Genomic DNA, 20,704 nt, shown 5'->3' on the forward strand with positions numbered 1-20,704 from the left:
CTGCTACTCTTTCATCTGTCTCACCTCTGCCTCCTGTGGCCTCTGAATTTGCTGGGAGCACAGGGGAGGCCTGGGGCATGGAGAAGGGGCCGCACATGTGCTGAGTGAGCCTCAGCCTTCTATGTGCCAGGCACCACCCTATGTGGCTTTATGTAACAATAGCTAACGTCTTTTTTTAACCTGCATTTACTGTGTGCCAAGCACTATTTGTTCTAAGTGCCTTCTGTGTATTAATTCATTCAATCGCCATATGAATCCTTTGATGTAGATACTGTTATTAAGTCCATTTCACAGATGAGGAAACCGAGGCCCAGAAAGGTTGGGTAGCTTCCCCAAGGTCACTCAGTGAATAAGTAGCAGAACTGAGAAGGAGTTAGAAGGAGCCCAGGTGGCCAGGCTCCAGAGTCCATCCACAACGTTCTCACCCACCATTCCATGCTGCTTCTTATCTCATTTGCACAGAGTCCATGCCAGGTGGATATTGGTATTATCCTCTTTTTTCAGACAGGGAAACGAGAGGTCAGAGAGGTGCGATGACCTGCCCAAGGTTACACAACTGCATGAGGCCCAGAACTACCTGGCTCCTGAGCCTTTGGTCCACCAATGCCTCCTGCAGGCGGGTGTGAAGACGGTAAAGATGCTCTGGGTGTGGCTCTGGGCTTCCCCCAGCAGAGCTCCTGGGACCACTGCTTGAGTCAAGCTCCCTCTCCTGATAGCCTCTTGGATTTTGACCACAGTCTCCTAATCGATGCCCTCCTGCTCTTGTTCCCTCCGGCCCCTAATGAGGTACAGCCAGACCAAGCTTTCTGTGGGGCTCCAGCGGTTTCCCGCTGTCTCTGCCTGCAGGAGAAGGTTCAGACTGCTTTGCCTGCCATGCATGGGCCCTTTAGGATCTCACCTTTCTCCTCTCGTCTTTTTACGGTCCCCCTCACACAGACCGAGTTCCAGCCAGACTGGCCTGTGTGCCCCATTGTCAGCCCACTCAGCCTCCTGAGAGCCTCTGGGTCTTTGCTCATGTTGTTCGCTTCTCCCGGGCTGTTCCATCCAGTGCCCAGGCTGCATTCCACTGTTGCTGCCTCTCCCGTGTTTGTGCACAGGTCTATCCCTGACCCTTGAACTGAGCACTTTGCCCCCTTTTATACCTTTATTTGTTTACATCTTGTGTCATCTCTTCTAGCTTGAGGGCTCCGTCAGATGAAGATTTCATACACATACATCGTGTGCACGTTGTGTCAGTCCCTCTGCTAGGTGCTGTGGGCGTAACTGAAGGAGCTAGAAGCTTGGAAAAACATAGCACAGCACGTAGTAGCTGCTCAGTAAATGTTGAGTAGACAAATGACTGTCAGATTAAGTCCCGGTGCACTAATGGCCAGGGGTGCCTAAGGTGTTCTTCCTTTCAGGACTCCTGTAGAGAGAGATGACTCAACTTCAGGGTTCTCTTGGCTTCTCTGTGGCTTCTTCCTCATGCTCCCTGGAGCTGTTTGGCCTCTGCCCTCTGTGCTCCTCCCAGTCACCAGTCTCCCAGTTCATAGGATGTCAGGGTAGCAGAGTCAGATGAGACTTCAGAGACATTTAGGCCAATCTGCTCATCATTACCTGTCCCTCCCATGCCATGGCCACGTCATACCATGTTCTTCTCCCTTAATGCGGGACCTTCTGTCCTGAAAGGAGCAAAGAGGCCTGCATAGGACCTGTGTGCCCTCTGCCTCATCCGGTGAGAAATTACTTATTTACCCATCAAATCTTTATTGGGCTCTGACCCTGGGCTAGGCACGGTGTCTTGGAGTCAGAATAAGACACAGCCCCTCTAGCTCATTCTCTGCTATGTTCCCTGGCAGAAGAATCAACACTTGTCATGGGGAAGAATGATGCGTAAATGACTTATTCCTCTGTTGTGGTAAGTCATTTAGGGCAAGATCATTTGCTAGTTACCTTCACTTCCTTGTGGTGTCAGGTCTCTCTCCAGGCGTCCATGTTGAAAAGCACTCACGCAAGGATGCCTGTTTTTTGTTTTGGCTGCACAGTGTGGCATGCGGGATGTTAGTTCCCCGACCAGGGATTGAACCCACGCCCCCCTGCATTGGGAGTGTAGAGTCTTAACCACTGGACCGCTGGGGAAGTCCTGGGACGCCTGTTCTTAAGCACTTAGGAGCTGAAGCTCTCTGGGACCTTCGCATTTGGAGAAAAATGGGGTGCCGTGGGAAGGAGGAATTTCTGTGACTCTAGGCAAATCACTTAACTTTCAGAACCTCCGTTTTCTCAAGTAGTCAGTGGGGATAAAACTGTATCTTCTGATGGGTGCGATTCCTGTTGCCCACCTCCCCCCAGCCCCACAAAAATATATCAGAAAGTTTCCTGGCTGCCTAGCACACCCAGCAAGGTCCTGATCAGGATGAAAAAACCGAGGGATAAGGATGGAAAACAATATGTGAGGCTGCCCTGCCCTCTAGAGGTGGAATGTAGCAGACAAGGCAACCCAGCCAAGATTGTCGCATCACATCCTTTTTAAAACAAACATGACAGGCCAGGGCTACACGACAGATCACGATGATTCCTCCAACATTTTAGAGGGAAATTTATCACAATTAGCACCTGATATGTACCATTTCACTAATATCAAATGCATTTCTTTGTAGCTATGTGTTACATAGATATAGATATAGATATATATATACCTTTTTTTTTAAGGGATAATAAGATTGCATATCTGGCTGGGCCTTTTGATTTCCTACTGGATTCCAGATGCAATATACTTCATTCACCTGAATAGAAGCAATATTTTCCTCTATAGAACCACTTTCGAATTATTGTCATTATATCTGTGATAAAAAAGTACCTACTTTCTTCCTTCCCCCGAATTTCCTTACAAAACTGGGAGGCATGCCTCGCAACTGTACATCTGATATGCCAGATAATTCATAAATGACCCATCTTGTCATGATTGTTGTGAGAATTCAGTGAGATGACAGAGAAGTGTTCAGCAGAGAGTGTGTGTTTACTTGGTGATAGGCATTTTTATTATTAATAATAATAATTTTGCAAAATTCCGTGCCATGGAAGGGCAGGAGCGGGAGGTCATGTGGGAGCTCATCACATTTCTGAGAGAGAGAGGGCCATCCAGTGAGTACTGTGCACCTGGGATGTGCCACAGCTTGTGCTATTGCAGGCAGGGAGTTCCATGATTAATAGTATACGCTTCTTGGCTTCAGGGAGCTCACAGTTGGGTGGAGAAGACAAATGTAACGTGGCGTCTTGTGTGCTATGCCAGAGGGGAGCACGGGAGGCCACGGGTGCCCAAAGGAGGGACATCTACCCAGACTGACGTGATGCCTGATCTGAGGCTTGGAGGATGAGTAGGGGCTGGCTAGGCGAAGAAGGACGGCATGTGGGTCGGTGGGAATTGGGAACCAAAGGGAGGTTAAGGCGGAGGGGACAGCACAGGCAAATGTACAGAGGTATGAGACCAGCAGGGTATGTGGAGGTGGGGAGGGGCACACTTCTACCACGTCAGTACAAACTAGAGCACAAACAGGGAGGCAGGGAGGATCCAGAGAAGAGTCTGACGACTTGGCTGGTGCAGATCATGAGGACACTTGAGTCGCGGGATAAGGAGCTTTATTCTGTTGCAAATTGGGAACCAACATAGAGTTCCAAGCTGAGGGAAGAGGTGTGTATTGTAGAGTATGGGGTGACTGTTGAGAGCAGTGTATTGGAGAGATCCTATTACAGGGCAATTTGGAAGATAGACTGGAGGGCATTCAGTGATGAGACTGTGCGACAGTCTAGATGAGAGGTGATAAGGCCTGAACTTGGGTGGTGGGAGCAGAGAGAACCTACTGGGGGAGAAAGACAGTGACAACACACTGATAAGTGCTGTGACAGAAGGGAGTGCAGCCACTCATGACCAGTAGGGTTTTAATAATATCAGCATAAACGTGAAGAACCTTCCAGCCCGAGGGACCCTTAAAAATCGGGCTGTTCATTTTACAGATGAGAAGACTGAAGCCTAGAGAAAGGACTTGCAGGAGGCCACTCACGTGTGAGCAGAAGAGCTCTGATTAGAAAAGTCACTCTAGTGTTAATGCCAGTCTTCAAAGCATCATTCCTTAAATGTGCTATTTTATGCCTTGAAATCCTGTGAAGGTTGTAGGGATCATTACCTTTGTCCTACAGATGAGAAAACCAGGCCTCCAGGAGGCTGGCTGATTTGCTGGGGAGGAAGCGGTAAAGAGTAGGCATCACCTAAGTAAAGGATCTCTTGCTTCAGTGGCAGACAGACCCTCTGCTCTGGTTCAGCCCCTCAGAAATCAGATCGGTTAGATTCACAGCTGGGGTCTGTGGTTTCCTTTTCTCCACCCAGGCCCAGCTTTCTTTCTGCTGCTTTCTGCCTTGCAGGTCCTCATTTAATGTAACTGAGGCAGCTCAGAGGCAGTTTCTGGCTTGACAGCAAGGCCTGTCATCCCCCTTTTTCTGTTTTCGTGGAAGAGGGCGGGCCTGTGTCATCACTGTGTCCCCATTGCCTTAGGCAGGGTGTCTCTAACCTGGGTGGCTTTGTTTTGAGGCCCCCAGTATGATACCTAAAGAATGAGCTTTGGACACCGACAGACCTAAGTTTGAATCTCGGCTCTGCCCCAACCAACTGGATGACCTCAGCTAGGTCATTTTACCTTCTCTGAGCTTTAGTTTCCTCATCTGTAGAATGGGATGACAATGCCCATCTCTCAGGATTGACCAAGATCATTGGAATGGCATTCCCTGATATTTGTAGGTGCTCAATGGATAGTCATTTCCGGGGGAAGAAAAGCAATGACATAATTCATGATTGTGCCAAAACATATGCTCTTATACCTCATTTCATAATCATGATATGACCTAGGATTCTTCAGTTTTTATAGGAGATAAGTCATCCAGATCTGGATAGCACATCATTACAATAGGGCAACTTGAAGTTTAACAAAACAAAAACAAAACAAATCAAAAACAGTCGTTTCCTTCTCCTTCATGAAATCTCCCATGGACAATGGACAACGGACAACGACTTGAAGAATTCAGTGCTCGGCAAAGGTTTGCTTCCCCTGAGAACTGGTATATTTCCTCCTTCCTAATGTGAGGCTGTCATGGCTCATTGTATCTTGCTTTCTGCCTCAGCTACCAGTTAATTTGAAGTACAGCTCTAGCATCTTTGTTGATCTCTTTTTCTGAGCTCTTATTTTCTAGTTCAATTTTTATTCTTTCCTTATCCGTGTTATTAGAGTAAGCCATCTCAAATCCTTTGTGACTCAGGCAGGTATCAATAACTAATGGGTGTAAATAGTTGAATGAATGGAAGACTGGTGAGGCTGGACTGGTGGTGGTGGGCTTTGAAGACGACCAGAGGGTGGTGCAGGCTGGGGCACCTGAGAAGGCATCTGTAACGGATGATTATGATACTGTGAGGAGTCGAGGGGTTAGTTAGGAAAGAGTCGGTCCTTCACTGGCCTGTCCTGCTTCTGCTCTAGAAAGAAGCATGGGTTTTGGAGAACAAGACTTCGCATCACCTAGAGTCATCAACCTCCCCATTTTATATGGACCGTGTGGGAGACTGAGGTCCAAAGAAAGAGGAGGGACTTGTTTTGAAAAATTAAACCAAAGCAGTACATATACATAATTTATTTATTTTTTTAAAAAATACTTATTTATATAGGCTGCGCCAGGTCTTAGTTGCACCACTCGGGATCTTAGTTGCGGCGTGTGGACTTCTTAGTTGCGGCATGCGAACTCTTAGTTGTGGCACGCATGTGGGATCTAGTTCCCCGACCAGGGATCAAACCTGGGCCCCCTGCATTGGGAGCGCACAGAGTCTTACCCACCGGACCACCAGGGAAGTCCCCATGTACATAATTTTAAAAGGGCAAATAGTACACAAGGACATGCATAGTAATAAGCCAATGTCTCCCTGCCCCCCACTTCCCAGCCCCCAGAGGTGACCACTTTTACCACTGAGGCTTTCTGGTGGTGACTTCATATCTCCACATAAACATCCTTTGTTGGTTATTTCTTCATTTATCAACTTTAAACATCATCTATTGACTTCTTTCTACTATGACAAGTGAGAATTTAGCTTATTTACAACACTTGACTCTTTTTTCCCCCTTCCAAACTTTAATAATTGTATTACTATTTTGGTTTCTCTATTAGTTACCTTTGTAACTTTGCTAGATACTTCTTAGACTGTAATTTCTTATTCCGTCAATTTTCCACAGTATCTCTTGACCACTCAGTTTGGAAGATATAGTTATTAGTGCCCCATCCTTCCCTCCATCTCTCCTCCACCTCTCCACCTCCCACTTTCTGTGTTCTGTACTTTTGCATCCAGCAAGGTTGACTACATTTGCATTCTGTTATGTAACAATAATTAGGTCTTCAGTGCTTTTCTGGACAGATTGACTTTAAAAGTTGGCCACCAATACACGGTGTTTATGTGATTATGACTATGTCATATTATTCATTGCAGGGCCAAACAGTGTACTATAATTACACCTCACTTCCCACAGGTCCACTGTCCCAACCTCTGTACTCCCAGGAAAATTTTCCTAGCATCAAGATCAAATGAATTTTCGTTTCTTATGCTCTATGAATTGCTCAAGGTCATGCCGCTTTTTACTTTGTTTCATATTTGGATCAGGACTTTCCACCTTATCGATCTATTTAGACTTTCCACCTTATCAATCTATCTATCTATTTATTTATTTATTTATGTACTTACTTAAACTTACTGTTGTGTAGTGTTCCTTGAAACCACAGGATAATCATAGCACATCTTCTGGGGACATTTTATTTGAAGATTTTTTAGGAGGGGGATTTTTTAAAAAAAAACTTCACACTGAAATATGTATACAGAAAAGTGCTCATATCACATGGTCAAGTTTCTACAAGCCAAACATACCTATAAAACCAACACTCAGCTCAAGGTCTGTTTTTCATTCACCCTATCTGGTACTCAGTGAGCCCTTTCAACTTGATGCACCTTGTCTTTTCTTACATAATTTCTTTGGCAGTTTCCTGCCCTTCATTTTCTCTGTTTTCTCTTTCTGGAATGTCTGTTAGTTGGATGTTGAACCTCCTGGATTGATCCTTTAGGCTGCTCACCTTTTCTCTCATATTTTCTATTTTATAGTTTGTGAATGAGTTGATACAAAGTGAGATGTCTGTATATCCAGCTGACTTGGCCACTCGCTGGCTTTATTTTAGGTGAGCCGCCGGGGAGCTGCCAGTTGTAGTGGGTGCCCCCCAAGTGCCAGAATGAAAAGCACTTTATTCTGGGAGCACCAACATGCCACTAGGTGCCCTGAGTAATCCCAGATAGTTTAACTCCTTTGATATTTTGCCTAGGGATGCAAGCCAGGCAGCTTGTGTTTTGGATCTGGGAGTTGTCAGTGGGGGCACAGGGAAGGATTTCATGTACTTACCTTCAGTTTATCCCCCCGTTTTCAGCCCCTGATTGCTCCTACCCTCCCCTGTACCTACCATCTTCAAGTCTGGACTCTTTCTGGGCCTCTGCTGGCCTGACTGGCTCCCTCTCCAGCTGCAACCCCCTGAGTGGCATTGCTGGCTCTCCTTCAACTGTGAACATTCTTCTCTTTGTTTTTTGCTCCCAGAAATTTGTTGAAATCTCTCACCCATTGATATCACCCTCTCCCATCCTCTTCACTGTTATGAGTTCTTACCTTATTTTATTCCTTCACATTCTTTTCAGCAGGGTCTTGACAGAAGAGAGAGGTAAAGGTTTATGCTCTTGAGGTCCAAACTAAGGCTAAAGCTACTTTTAAAAAATGGTTGTTTTGCTTTCTCAATCCAGATTGAGAATGGAAATTATTAGTCAACCCCCAAAATACCCAACCCTGTATGGCCTCATTTTGGCATGTGTTGCCTCTGGCTCCAGCCCCGTCATGAGCCTTCCTGTGGCAGCCTCCTGAGCACCCCTTTTCCTCAACCTCTGCCATCTAGACCACGCAATCAAGAGAGCCCTCAGCTGAGGGACTGGAGACCTGGGTTCTGACCCCCACCCTGCCACTGCCTTCCTCTGAACCCCCGGGCTAGTCCCTCCACCTCTCAGGGTGCCCTCACTGTGACTTGAGAGGGTCTGGGTCTGCTGTCAGCTGTGCTTTGGCAGGATTGGGTGGGTGCTTGGAGAACAGCCTGGCCTCCTTTGCTTAGGCAGTGGGAGCAGGTGGACCAGAGATGGGCCCCAAGCACACAGGAGGGGGCTTCGAGGCTGAGCTGAGGCTTCTGCAGTAGCAGGCTGCTCTTGCAGCTTCCCCTTCCGCCCACTCTCTCTGCCATCATGGCTGAACCTCCACCCTTCTGCCGCCAGCGGAGGGAAGCAAGAAGGGAGGGCTGGAGAGCCAGTTCCATTTCCCTTCTCTCTCTCTCTCTCTCTTTTTGTGATAATGCTGAGCTGCTTTGGGCTGCAGTACCTGTGCCTAACCCCACCTTCCCTTTTTGGTGCCCCGCCTTCCATCCTTGAATGACTGTCTCTTCCAGAAGCACCCCCTGAATGCTCATGGTGTGGAGGGGAGATTGGAGCCAGGTGAGGGAGAGAGGCCAAGCTGTGGGAGATGAAGTGCTGCCTAGCTCTGGCATGACAGAAGGAGCCACAGCTGTAGCCGTGAAAAGCATTGGCTTTGGAATCATACAAACCTAGACTTGAGTCTCGGCTCCGCTACTTATTAGCCGTGTGACTCTAGGTAAATCACGTTGCTACTCTGAGCCCCAGTTCTCACATCTATACGATGAGAAGAGTAATAATGACCTTGCACAGCTGTTATGAAGATAACACAAGTCCTGGACCATTGTAGGTGCTTAATAATCACTTTATTCTTTTTGAATTCTTAGAAGGCAGAAATGCTAAGGACCAAATAAAGCCCGCTTTAGTGATTGAAAGGGGCGGGAGGTTAGGAAGGCAGCATTTGACCTTGTCACTGCTTGGTTCGAGACCCCCAGGGGCTTCCTGGCAATTATACAGTGAGGTTCACACTCTTGCCTGGTGTGCAATGCTGTTTTTGTTGCAGTCTCTGCCTGTCTTTCTTTTCTTTAAAATAAAAATGTGAAGTGATACTTGCCTCTTTATTTTCTGAAAAAGAAATTTGAAAAGTGATAGACAGATATTTCCTTTGATGCAGCAATCTTTATCATCATCATCATCATCATTGTCATCCCAGGGCTTTTCAACGAGTAGTGGTAACAAAGGACTAGAGGAAGAGTCATCATCAACAGAAAGATAACTAGCAACTAAAACCACCATGGGCTTTCATTTTGTTTCCCCACCACGATCTTGGCCTGTGGATCATGTGGATCCGTTCAATGTCATGTGAAAAATGCTGAAAATGGTTACATTATCCAACAAGGTTTCTGATTTGTCCTGTGGTTCATCTAGTTTTTCTTCTCTTTAATTAACCTTATAAGATTTTCTTGCATGTCACTATTACCTCATCCATATGACTTCTGTACTTGCCTATTTGTCATTTCTAGGTCTGATTCTTGGCTCAGATGGCCCCTTAGAAAGGAGTCTTCCCTCCGCCTGAATTATCTTTCAAAAGGTTTTAACTTTGGCCTTTCACGTCATCATGATTTAGGTGGCAGTTGAACTTGGCGGGCATCTTTGCCTCTCCCCTAGTGCTTTTCCACTTCCTGGCTGTCACAAGTTGGTTTTGACACCACCTGTGGTCTAGGGGAGCTCTCACATGCTCCTTTGGGTCAGGCCACAGCCCCACTCACCTTTCAATTAAATTTAGTTTTTATTTATTTGTTTATTTATTTATTTATTATTGGGGTATAGTTGTTTTACAGTGTTGTGTTAATTTCTACTGTACAGCGAAGTGGAGTTCCCTGTGCTATACGGCAGGTTCTTATTAGTTATGTATTTTATACATATTATACATATTAGTCAATCCCAATCTCCCAGTTCATCCCCCTGCCCCCCCGCCCTCCCCCCTCCCGCTTTCCCCACTCATCTTTCTAGCCACTCTGTCCCCTTCCTGACCTGCATTCAAGTTGTACTGAAGTATCTAGGATACCCTCGGCAAAGTGGACTTCTTTATGGGTCCATGCCTATATTCTGGCTGTTCTCTCGGCCAAGAATACCTTTTACCCCTGTCTATGTGGCAGATATCTACTCGACTGTTGAGGAACGTCTTCAGTCTCTCACTGATCCAGGCACTTGGTAACAGTGAACAAAACAGACCTCTCTCCTGCTGAGCTGACATTCTAGTGTGTGAATGTAGGGGGTGGGGAAAGAAAAGAAACAAATAAACAAGAAGATACAAAAATATGTCAAATAGTGGTAAGTGCTATGGAGAAAAATAAAGCTGGGCAGGAGGATGGGAGTGCAGAAGGCTGGTCAACCCTACCATAGCCAATATTTGCACGCCCATTAATAAGAGCAGCCTTTTCTCATTTAAGCATTTTCTAATGTTATTACATACTCATTACAACCATAATCCTTCCAACAACTTTATCAGGTTAGTGCTATTATTTTCTTTATCATATTGGTGAGCAAACTGTGCCTTAGAGATGTAAATCACATAGTTAGGAGGGGCAGAGCTGGGATTCAAACCTCGGCCTGTCTGACCCAAAGCCTGTGCTCATAACCTCTAAGCCATTGTGCCCCCAGCAAGCCTCACAACAACTCTCTGAGATTGGAATTATTATACCTATTTTATAGTTGGGGAAGCTGAGGTTCAGAGAGGGGAATGGACTCATCCATGGTTGCACAGCAAATAAATGGATTTGAACCTAGATCTGTCTAATACTCAAGGTAGGCCCTTCTACCAACCTTGAGGCCTAGGGACCTATGGACCTGCCTGCCTCTATGTTTGTGCAGCCCATGCAAGGTACCAGTTGAGGCCATTGGCCCTTCCCCCTTCTCTTCCCACCTGTAGTTCATATGGAGCCTTGGGATGTGTATGGATACCCCAGCCCACATCCAAACCCTGTCTATTTTCCCTTCCCATTGACCACCCACTGGGCCTAGCAGATGGACCTGGATAATAAGACCACACAATTCCTGCAAGTAAGCTCAAGAAATATGGACAGGGAATTCTGGGTTCCAGGTACCTGAGTGCAGTCTAGAAGGGAGAGGGCCAGAGATCCTGATGGGCATATTCTCTTGGCCCCACAGACCCTTTACCTCACAGAGAGAGGCCTCTGAAGTGTGAGGTCCAGTGTAGGACCTTCTGTTTCCCAGTACAGCCTATGATATTGCAATTTGTAAAAAGCTGGGCTCCGTGATCCTCCTCCTTTGGCTTCCTGAACTAGGTCCTGCTTTGCAGTGGGGGTGGGGGCTGCAGTGGGGCTGGTGTTCCATGGGCCTGGGCCTTCCGGGTCTCTGGCCAGTGAAGAACGGAGCCTTCCCAGCAAATGCTGCTAGAAGTGTACACAGACCCTTGGGTCCCCTTCACAATCTTTTGTTCATAAGTATCTCAGGATACTTCATTTCTTAGGAAATTTTTAAAAAGTATACACTTAACGCATTCTTCCATTCGAAAATTTATAAAAACGTAGAAAAGTAGAGGAGAAAAACATTACCCATAATTACAACACACAGAGGCAGCTACTCTGAACATTTGATGTATTTCCCTGTTCTCTGCATTCTTTTCATCTGACTGAGATAATACAGCACATACAATTTTTTCTTGCTTTGTTCGTTTGAACATTTCCCCATGTAATTGCATATTCTTCAGAAGCATCATTTTTAATGGCAACTCATATACCATAATGTACTTAACCATCCTCTCAACATGCTGGGCCTATTTTTTTTCACTGGTTTTTATTATTTGTTTGTTTATTTATTTATGGCTGCGCTGGGTCTTTGCTGCTGCGTGCGGGCTTTCTCTAGTTGCAGCGAGCGGGGCCGCTGTTCGTTGCGGTGCACAGGCTTCTCACTGTGGCGGCTTCTCCTGTTGCTGAGCATGGGCTGTAGGTGCACGGGCTTCAGTAGTTGTGGCACGCGGGCTCAGTAGTTGTGGCTCGCGGGCTGTAGAGCGCAGGCTCAGTAGTTGTGGCGCGCGGGCTTAGTTGCTCCACAGCGTGTGGAATCTTCCCGGACCAGGGCTCAAACCTGTGTCCCCTGCATTGGCAGGTGGATTCTTAACCACTGTGCCACCAGGGAAGTCCTTCACAGGTTTTTAAATCATGCTGCAGTAGGCGTCTTTGCACATACAGCTTTTAGGGAACTTAGAGCTTTTAGGGAACTGGCCTTGTATAAGAACAATTGTATTCAGCTTATTTCCCTTTCTAGATGGTCCCTCTGGCTGGGTCTGATTCATACGTATAGTCATTCATTTATTCATTCAATCCATCATCACATTTTTTTTTTCTTTTTGCGGTACGCAGGCCTCTCACTGTTGCGGCCTCTCCCGTTGCGGAGCACAGGCTCCGGACGCGCAGGCTCAGTGGCCATGGCTCATGGGCCCAGCCGCTCCGCGGCATGTGGGATCTTCCCGGACCGGGGCACGAGCCCGTGTCCCCTGCATCGGCAGGCGGACTCTCAACCACTGCGCCACCAGGGAAGCCCATCATCACATATTTACTCTGTACCCCTGTGGACCAGACCCTGGGAACTGGGGGCACAGGCATGACTAAGACATGGCCCCAGACTGCCAGGAGGCCTCAGTCTGCGGGGAGAATCAGGCATGGAAATGGACACTTTCAAAACAGTTTGATCAGAGCTGTGATGGAGGCAAGAAAAGCATCCTGTGGGAGAACAGAGGAGGGGCTCCTCATCCAACTTAGGGACATTAAGATAAGCTTCCTGGAGGAGGTCTTGCCTAAATGAGTCACGGAGGATGGAATAAGAGTTGGCTGGAATACGAAGGGGAACTTCCTGTTAAACGCAACTAATTGAGTAAGCTTATTTTTCTCTGCTGCTTCCCCAAATCCCACTGAAATATGCATAAAGGAATAAAAAAGGTAGAAACTCAAGGTCTGGGATGCTGACTAGAAGTAAACTATTCCACCCAGCAAGCCCCAGAAATGCTCAGGCATCAGAGGTACCGTGAAGCACAGAAGGCAGGATGAGGCATGGAACCGAAAGCAAGGAGAATATTGAAAGTCTGTGAACAGACCCTCTTGGCCCCTCCCCGACCCCTTTCAGTCGGGACACCCCTCCCCAGCTCCATCTCTATAGATGGAGGGTGATTCTTTGGAGAAATTGAAGTTAGGAGCCTCCAGGCTTGGGGACACCGGGCACAGTGGAGGATGGGGGTGAAACAGGGCCGCAAGCAAAGGGATCTGTACCCTAAAGCAGTGGACCCCCAGCCTCCTTCCACTTGCCTACTTCCAGAACACCAAAGTCAGGAGCACATGAGACAGAAAAAGATTCTTCTCTGGGGAAACTGAAAGGCCCCAGACAGAGGCCTCCAAAAGATGACATGTGGGAGTCCTCCAACAAAAGAACAGGCTCTCAGCCCACAAACTCTGTAGTGAAGCCCATCACCTGGGCAGCTCCATCTACACGCAGAGCTTCCCGTCATGGGAACTGATCGCCAGGGCTCACCAGCCAAGGACCCTTAAGGTAGGTATATTTCATTTTATGTAAATTAAACCTCAATGTAACTGGCATTAAAAAAAAAACAAGCCTTAGGTAGCCAGAGATGATCAGATAGTACAAGGCTATTTGAGGAAGCCCATCAACCTGCAAGAATGACCCAAAAAGCAAACAAACAAACAAACAAACAAACCAAAAAACTTGGAAGGAACAGAGGTAATGAAGGGAGGGGAAGAAACCTGGGAAATTTAGGATAGTGAGAGCCAACATAAAGATTTCAGGAGAAGGATTAGAAAATAAAAGTTGAGGAAATATCCTAGGAAGCAGAATAACAAGGCAAAGAGATGGACAACGGAAGAGAAAAGATGAGAACACGGGAGGATCAGTTGAGGAACTGCAACATCCAACAATAGGAGTTCCAGAAATAGAGAATGGAGGAAACGGCAGAAAGGAAAGGATCAAAGACATGATACAAGAACAAGTCCCAGAGCTAAAGGAATGAATATCCCACCGAGTAACCAGCAACATAAATGATTAAAAAAAAAAAACCCACCAAGGTATGCCACAGCGCAATTTCAGAATACCAGGGATAAAGAGAGGATCCTAAAAGCTTCCAGAAGAAAAACATGTCATGTACAAAGGATCAGGAAAAAGAATGGCATTGGACTGCTCAACAGCAGCACTGGAAGCTAGGAGGCAATGGAGCAGTGTTCTCAAAATTCTGACAGGCCATAATTTCCAACCTAGAAGCCTATACTCAGTTGAATTATCAATCAAGGGTGAGGGTGCAATAGAGACATCTTCAGACAAAGGAGAGCTAAAGATTTTATGTCCTAGGCCTCCTTTCTCAGGAAGCACTGGAGAATGTGCTCCAGCAAAATGCAGGCATAAACTCAGAAAAAAGGCCAAGGAATCCAGGAAACAGGAAATTAACACGGAAGAGAGGTGAAGGGAATCCCAGAGTGATGGAGAAGGGAGCAGATCTACGGGCAACCTTGTGCAGGCCTGGAGAGCAACCAGTCTGGATTGCAGCGAGAATGATGTCTCAGAGGAAAAAAAAAGTCTGATGGATTACCTGATGTGTCAGAACACATTGAGAAGAGAAATGCACTACTCACACAGTTTGGGGAGAATTGATCATATACATGAAGAAAACTAAGCAAGCAAAAAAAAAAAAAAAAAGAATAGTCATCAACACCAGGGAAAAGAAAAAGTTGTATGGGAAGGAAAATGTAATTATAGCAAATGATGTGATTTACTCATTATTAGTATCAATGCAGTCATAATAATGTAAGCCACCAACATGGATTTAACCAAAACTTTGTGCTATAACTACAGTGGTAGAACGGGAAGGAAGGACAGTGCACCCGCATAAGAACTGGGGGCTAGAGGCGGTTGTGTGTATTAGGGAGCCCTACCCTCTCCCTGCACGGTGGGAATTCAGTACATGATATACAAAACTGAAAAAAAAATAAATCAACAAATAGAAGCACGCATGTGTTCCTTAGAAATGAGGAGGTAAATACCCGAAAAAGTAGTTAAAAGACTTGAAAACGGTTTGTCTCTGAGACTGGGAGTTGGGGGTGAGGAGGGGTAGAGTGGGGAATTCGTGTGTTTTGTTTTGTTTTACTCCTTGCAGTACTATGTGACTTGAAAATCTATATGCATGTATTACTTCGGTTAAAAAAAATGTTTAAAGGGCACACACACACAAAAATGCCAAAAATGGATTAGCAATATAAGCGTACACTTTAGAAATATGAAAGTCAACTCAGAAAAAGGTAACTAAGAGAGTTAAAAAGGAAACTTTTATTTTTAAGATCCTTTCAGAATTTGACTTTTTAAACTAGTTTACATATCACTTTAATAAAATTTAAAATAATTTTTAAAAACATAAAGAGGAGCAAGAGTGTTCCAGGGAACAAATACCAGATGTTCTAAGAAAGTAGATGGGAGGGCGGAGTAAGATTTAGAGCTTTGGAGAGTTTGGGCTTGACTGGCACGGAAGTCTGTGGGAAAATCGTCTGTGGGAAAATTATCGGTGAGAAAATTATTGAATGTTTGAAGCAGCAGAACCACATCAACTGATTTGTGCTTGAGAGATGTTCCTTTAGCAGCCAGTGAGAGAAGGTGGTTGCCCATTGAAGAGACTTGCAGTTAGACAAGTTGATGTTTGGGAGATCAGTTGCCTGGCTGCCCCGGGGCTGATTCTCAGCTTTTAGAGAGACTTGTATGATCCCTGGGCCAGGGTACCCACCTCTTTCTCCTCAGGACACTTCTAGGAGGAGCCCTGTACACAGTAGCTCTTCAAGTGTCCTTTCAAAAATGTACTTCTGTTCGTGTCCAATCTCCTTTCTGTTGGACACCTGATTTTGTAGACATGCTGCTCAAATGCTGGCTTGAGAAACAGTCTCTCTTTCTCAGGTAACTTTGCATATCTCGTTTCTGATGCGTTTTTTGTTTATTAGTTTAGGTCTCAGAGGACAACCTTATTTATCTAATTCCAGGTTCTTGGGAGAGAGGCACCTTATTGTGTTCCCAGGTACTGTTTATAGATAGCTTGGAGGGTCAAAATGAGAGGCAGGGAATCCAGTCAGGAGGTGAGAGCAGAAACCCCAGTATGGCAACTCAAGGGCCTATATTCTTTTGAGTTATTCTTCCCTGTTGTCCCCATAAGTCCCCCAAAGTTTCAAGAGCTGTCGATATTTTACCATTTATTCTCCCATCTGCCAGATTGCCCCTTGTACCTGGAAGCAGCAACGTCAGAATCCTTGGTCTCATTACATGCCTGAGTTTTTGGTTCAGAAAATACGGTCACTATACTCATAGGCTTCAATCAGTTACTGTTTATTGAGCATTACTCTTGAGGATGGGAATTGGCATAGACAAGCCTTTTGAGAACCCTGGGGTCTGAAGTGGCCTTCCATTGGGAGAAAGCCATAGGAGTAGCAGGATTGAAATCCATCTCCTTTCCTGACATGGATTGATAAAGGGAGGTCTGGTACCCTGGGTCTTTGTTTCTACCCATAGGTAGCTGAACCCAATTGATAAAAGAGAGAAACTTTGGGATTCTGAAGAAACGAAGCATCTCAGGGCCTGAAGATTGGAACTCAACTAACACAGCGTCCTTGTTTTATAGATGACGAACCAAGGTCCAGAGAGCAGTGATTTCTCCAATTCTATGCTGCCAGTTAGGGAATGAGCCATAATAGAGCCGAGCATTCTTTCTACGTCTGTGCTACCTCGCAAAAGAATGGCGGTCCAGCTTCATGGAGTAAGGGGTGGATTGACCATCGGGCTGGGCATTAGTCCTGAAGAGGTGTAGGATAGCGCAGTGTTAATGATGATGGTTCTCTAGATGTAACTAACAATTTGTACACTAAATGCGTAAGAGCCTGTAAACCCCTGAGGTGGCATGCACCCCCGCATTGAGGGTCACAAGATGCCGTATACCCTCGAACTAGTAAGAATCAGTCCACAGTGAGGAGAGCTGGCTAATTCACTCTGCCTCATGCCGTGGAGCTCTTTTGCTCCCCGTAGCTGCCATCTTGAGGACTGTAACATCATACAGAAGTGCTTTTGGACCAGAGGTACATATCTGGTAATCTCCCCTAAGAAAGAGCCTGTCAGGAAGTGCCTGTCCTGACTTTGGGGGGTGAGGATAAGGGAACTCACCTTAACGATGCGTAAGTGCCCAGCACTGAGCTGCTGGTGCAGTGGAGCGTGGTGGTAAGAGCACGAGTTGTGGGGTCCAGGCCAAGCTCCCCTGCTTGTGTGCCGTGGGGCAAATCATTTCAACTTCTCTGAGTCTCCGTTTCATCATCTTAAAATTGCATGAGTAATTCCCACTTTGCAGGATCAAAGGAGGTCATGTACCAAAAGAGCCTGCCACCCTGCCTGGTACATAGTAGGTGCCCGGTGATTGTTCACATGCCAGTGGAGACGACTATATATGTGGCTTATGCTCTGAAGTATAATAGATTGAGGCAAGGGGCCAGTCTGTGAGCAACTGGAGGGTTTATATTCCTGAGTCGGGGCCTGGTATATAGTAGATTGAATACGTGTGTGCTGGGGGTTTTGGGGTGGGGTGGCGAGGAGACCAGCCTGCCTGGAGCAGAGGGTTCGTGTTAGGGAGAAAGGCTGAGGGGCTTAACCTCCATTCTGTTGACAGTTGGGGAGTCATTGAATTAGGCCCATCTGATCTGGTACCTGCGAATAATTGAGCCAGGCCGGAGAAGAAATCTTGTTGCTGCCGAGTGAGATGGAAAGTTTTAATAAACGTGAAAAGGTGCTCTGTGGCCCTGGTCCTCTTCCTTTAGGGGGCTGCAAAGGCTAAGGATTGGACCCACTGCTGTCCACTGTGCCAGGCTGAACCTGACGGCCACCCCACCCTCCTGCCCCCCTCCCCTCCCCTGTCATGTCAGTTTACAAGTGAGAAAGCTGAGGCTGGACATCGGGGAGTGCCTTCCCTAGGAGTATATGGCTAGTAAGTAGCAGAACTGGAAGCACTGGCCTCACCGGCTGCCTGCGCTCCTGCACCCAGATGCTTGCCTGCCCCACCTGGCCGGTGGGCGCTCCATTCACTCTTCCAACAAATACTCACTCTCGCCTCCCCGCGTGTCCCTCTCACTTTGCACTCAGCATAGACGACTCTCCCCCCACTCAGGTCCCCTCACTAAGGTCGCTTCTTGGTTCTCTCACCTGAGGACAGAGCCTGTAATGTGTTCATCTCTGTCTCCTCCGACACACACACACACACACACACACACACACACACACACACACACACACACACACACACACACACACACACACACACACACACACACACACACACACACACACACACACACACACACACACACACACACACACACTCTCTCTCTCTCTCTCTCTCTCTCTCTCTCTCTCTCTCTCTCTCTCTCTCTCTCTCTCTCTCTCTCTCTCTCTCTCTCTCTCTCTTTTAGGGAGGAACAGCGGAGGGGGTGTGGGTCCGGTTTCACTCATTCTCTCGGTCCCCTCAAAGCTGTCCCCAGTGCCACCCTCTTCTCTTGCCCTTCCTTTGCCTCTGAGGGGGCCTCCCAACGAAGAAGGCAGACCAATGCAGTAGAAAGGAGCCCAGCAGCCGACTCACTCACCCCTCTCAGCCTCATTCTTGTCATCCACAAAATAAGCAGGTTGGACCAGGCAATTGGCAAAGCCTTTTCTATGTTGTTAATAATACCTCGCATTTGTCTGCTGGGCTGCAAAGGGCTTAATCATCCCAACGGCCCTGCAAGGATTGGCCTCGTGTTACAAGTGAGGAGACTGAGGCTCAGATGCCAAGCAGGGAGGTGATGTGCCCAGGTCACAGGGCTGGTAGGTGGCAGAGCCGGTATCTGAGGCTTGGTCTCTCTGTGTTTAAACCTCGGGCTCTGACCCCCTGGCCACAGCTGCAGGCTGCCTCTCAGCCACTCCGAGGAAGGCTCCTCACCATGACCCACTAGGCTAGAACATGGTTGGTTCCTGGCACCTCCTTGCCCTCACCTCCAACCACTCTTGCCCTCACTCGTTCCACCCCGGCCACGCTGTCCTCCTCCGTGTCCCAACAACTGGCCAGGCCCTCCGCCACCTCATGGCCTATGCACTGGCCATTCTCTCTGCACGAAATGCCCTACCCTTCATTTTCATGATGCGTGCTAGGTGTCAGGGCCGCTGCATAGGGCAGAGGGAGGAGAGTAGAGGGCATATGCTGACTGTCCGTTTTTTTCTCTGTTTCTCTTTCAGATCTGATGGTGAGAATTCCAGAACAGTCAGGTCAGTACCTCCTTTCTTTAGTAGTGCTTGGGAGTTGGGGCAGGGACTGGGGTGGGGGCCTCTGGCTTGTCACTTGGGGATCCATGGGAGGGGCGGGGGCCAACTCCAGGGGTTTTGTCCCACTGGTATTAGGGGTGGGGAGGGGGCAGGCGTAGGGAGGGGGTTGAAAACTCTTCCTTAGTCTTTCTGACCCTAGCTGATTTGGGGGCTCGGCTGAACACTGGAGGGGCTCATGGCAGCTACCTAGATGGGAAAGCTGACCTGCAGAGAGGTCAGCTCTGGACCCGGGACCTTCTCCCCCTCCCCTCCCGGGAGAAGGGGACACGATAGAAACGGGGCTTCCCTGGTCTGGCGTTTGTGCTCCACCCTGACCTGCACTAGCCCTGGATAGTGTGGTTTGGATGGACTTTTGATGTGACACATTCCAGTCATTAGAAATATACCTTATATTTAAGGTAATGTTACACTTAAATATACCCTATATTTAAGTGTAACAAGCGCCCTTTTTTTTTTTTTTTTTTTTTTTGCATGCTTGGTGAAAAAGGTTTACAAGCATCAATCAGTAAGTTTTCAGGGTGTGATCAATCTGCCATTTGGGGGCAAAACTGGGGTAGGGACAAGGACTATTAGTGCATTTCCCAGGCCTTAACCCATCAGAAGCTTCGTGAAAACACAAGTGTCAAGGATAGGGACTATGTGGGAATGATGGGGGGCTCAGCGTAGGACCCAGTCAGAGAGCATCCAGGCCAGGGGTGATGCAGTGGGCCTTTGAAATGAGATGGGTCCAGGCAGCAGAGGCATGAGATGGGCTCACTCAGTTCCAGCCAGGGCTGCAACTAACATATATAGCGCCTATGTGAAGAGTAGAACCCACTGCGTGGATCAGTTGGAGGAATGTTCCCTTTCCACAGGGCTCCTGCAGCCCCTCACCAGGGTTCCCGGCTCAGTGAGTAGAGCACAGGTTGAATTTCAGCCGCGACTCATGCCCTCTTGGCTGTGAACCCTTGTGCAAGGCACTGCTTGTCCAACCATATGCAGCAGCCCAGGTCCTGGCATCCAGGCAGTGGATATGGGAGGCGGGGCAGAGGATCCCAGCATCCAGACGGAGGTGCGTAATGAGACACGCTGTGTCCTAGCATCCCAGGCAGGGGGGATGGGATGAGCACACTGGTGCCCTGGGCCAAGGTAGGGGCTGTGGCATGGGAGCACACTTCGGCCAGCAGGAAAGCAGGGGAAGTGTGATAGATACAGTCAGGCCTAGTGTCCAGGCAAGGGGTATATGACGAGATGCAATTAGTCCTGGCATGCAGCCAAGGAGTATGGCCCGGGCACAGCCTGTCCTAGCATTTAGGAAGGCACTGGTCTAGCAAAGGACACTGATCC

At 47.4% G+C, this 20,704-nt stretch overlaps 1 protein-coding gene across 4 annotated transcripts in view; it reads left to right on the forward strand.

Annotated features, from left to right (window-relative positions):
• The window catches only part of IQSEC2 (IQ motif and Sec7 domain ArfGEF 2), a 76,362-nt gene that overhangs the window by 4,976 nt on the left and 50,682 nt on the right, over positions 1-20,704 (forward strand). For all 4 annotated transcript variants that reach the window (XM_081222457.1, XM_081222454.1, XM_081222455.1 and 1 more), the window contains exon 2: positions 19,292-19,321. In XM_081222457.1, coding sequence (XP_081078583.1) covers positions 19,292-19,321 — 30 coding nt within the window. The remainder of the gene's footprint in view (positions 1-19,291; positions 19,322-20,704) is intronic.

Source organism: Mesoplodon bidens, assembly GCF_964165515.1.
Source record: "Mesoplodon bidens genome assembly, chromosome: X".
Taxonomy (NCBI): Eukaryota; Metazoa; Chordata; class Mammalia; order Artiodactyla; family Ziphiidae; genus Mesoplodon; species Mesoplodon bidens.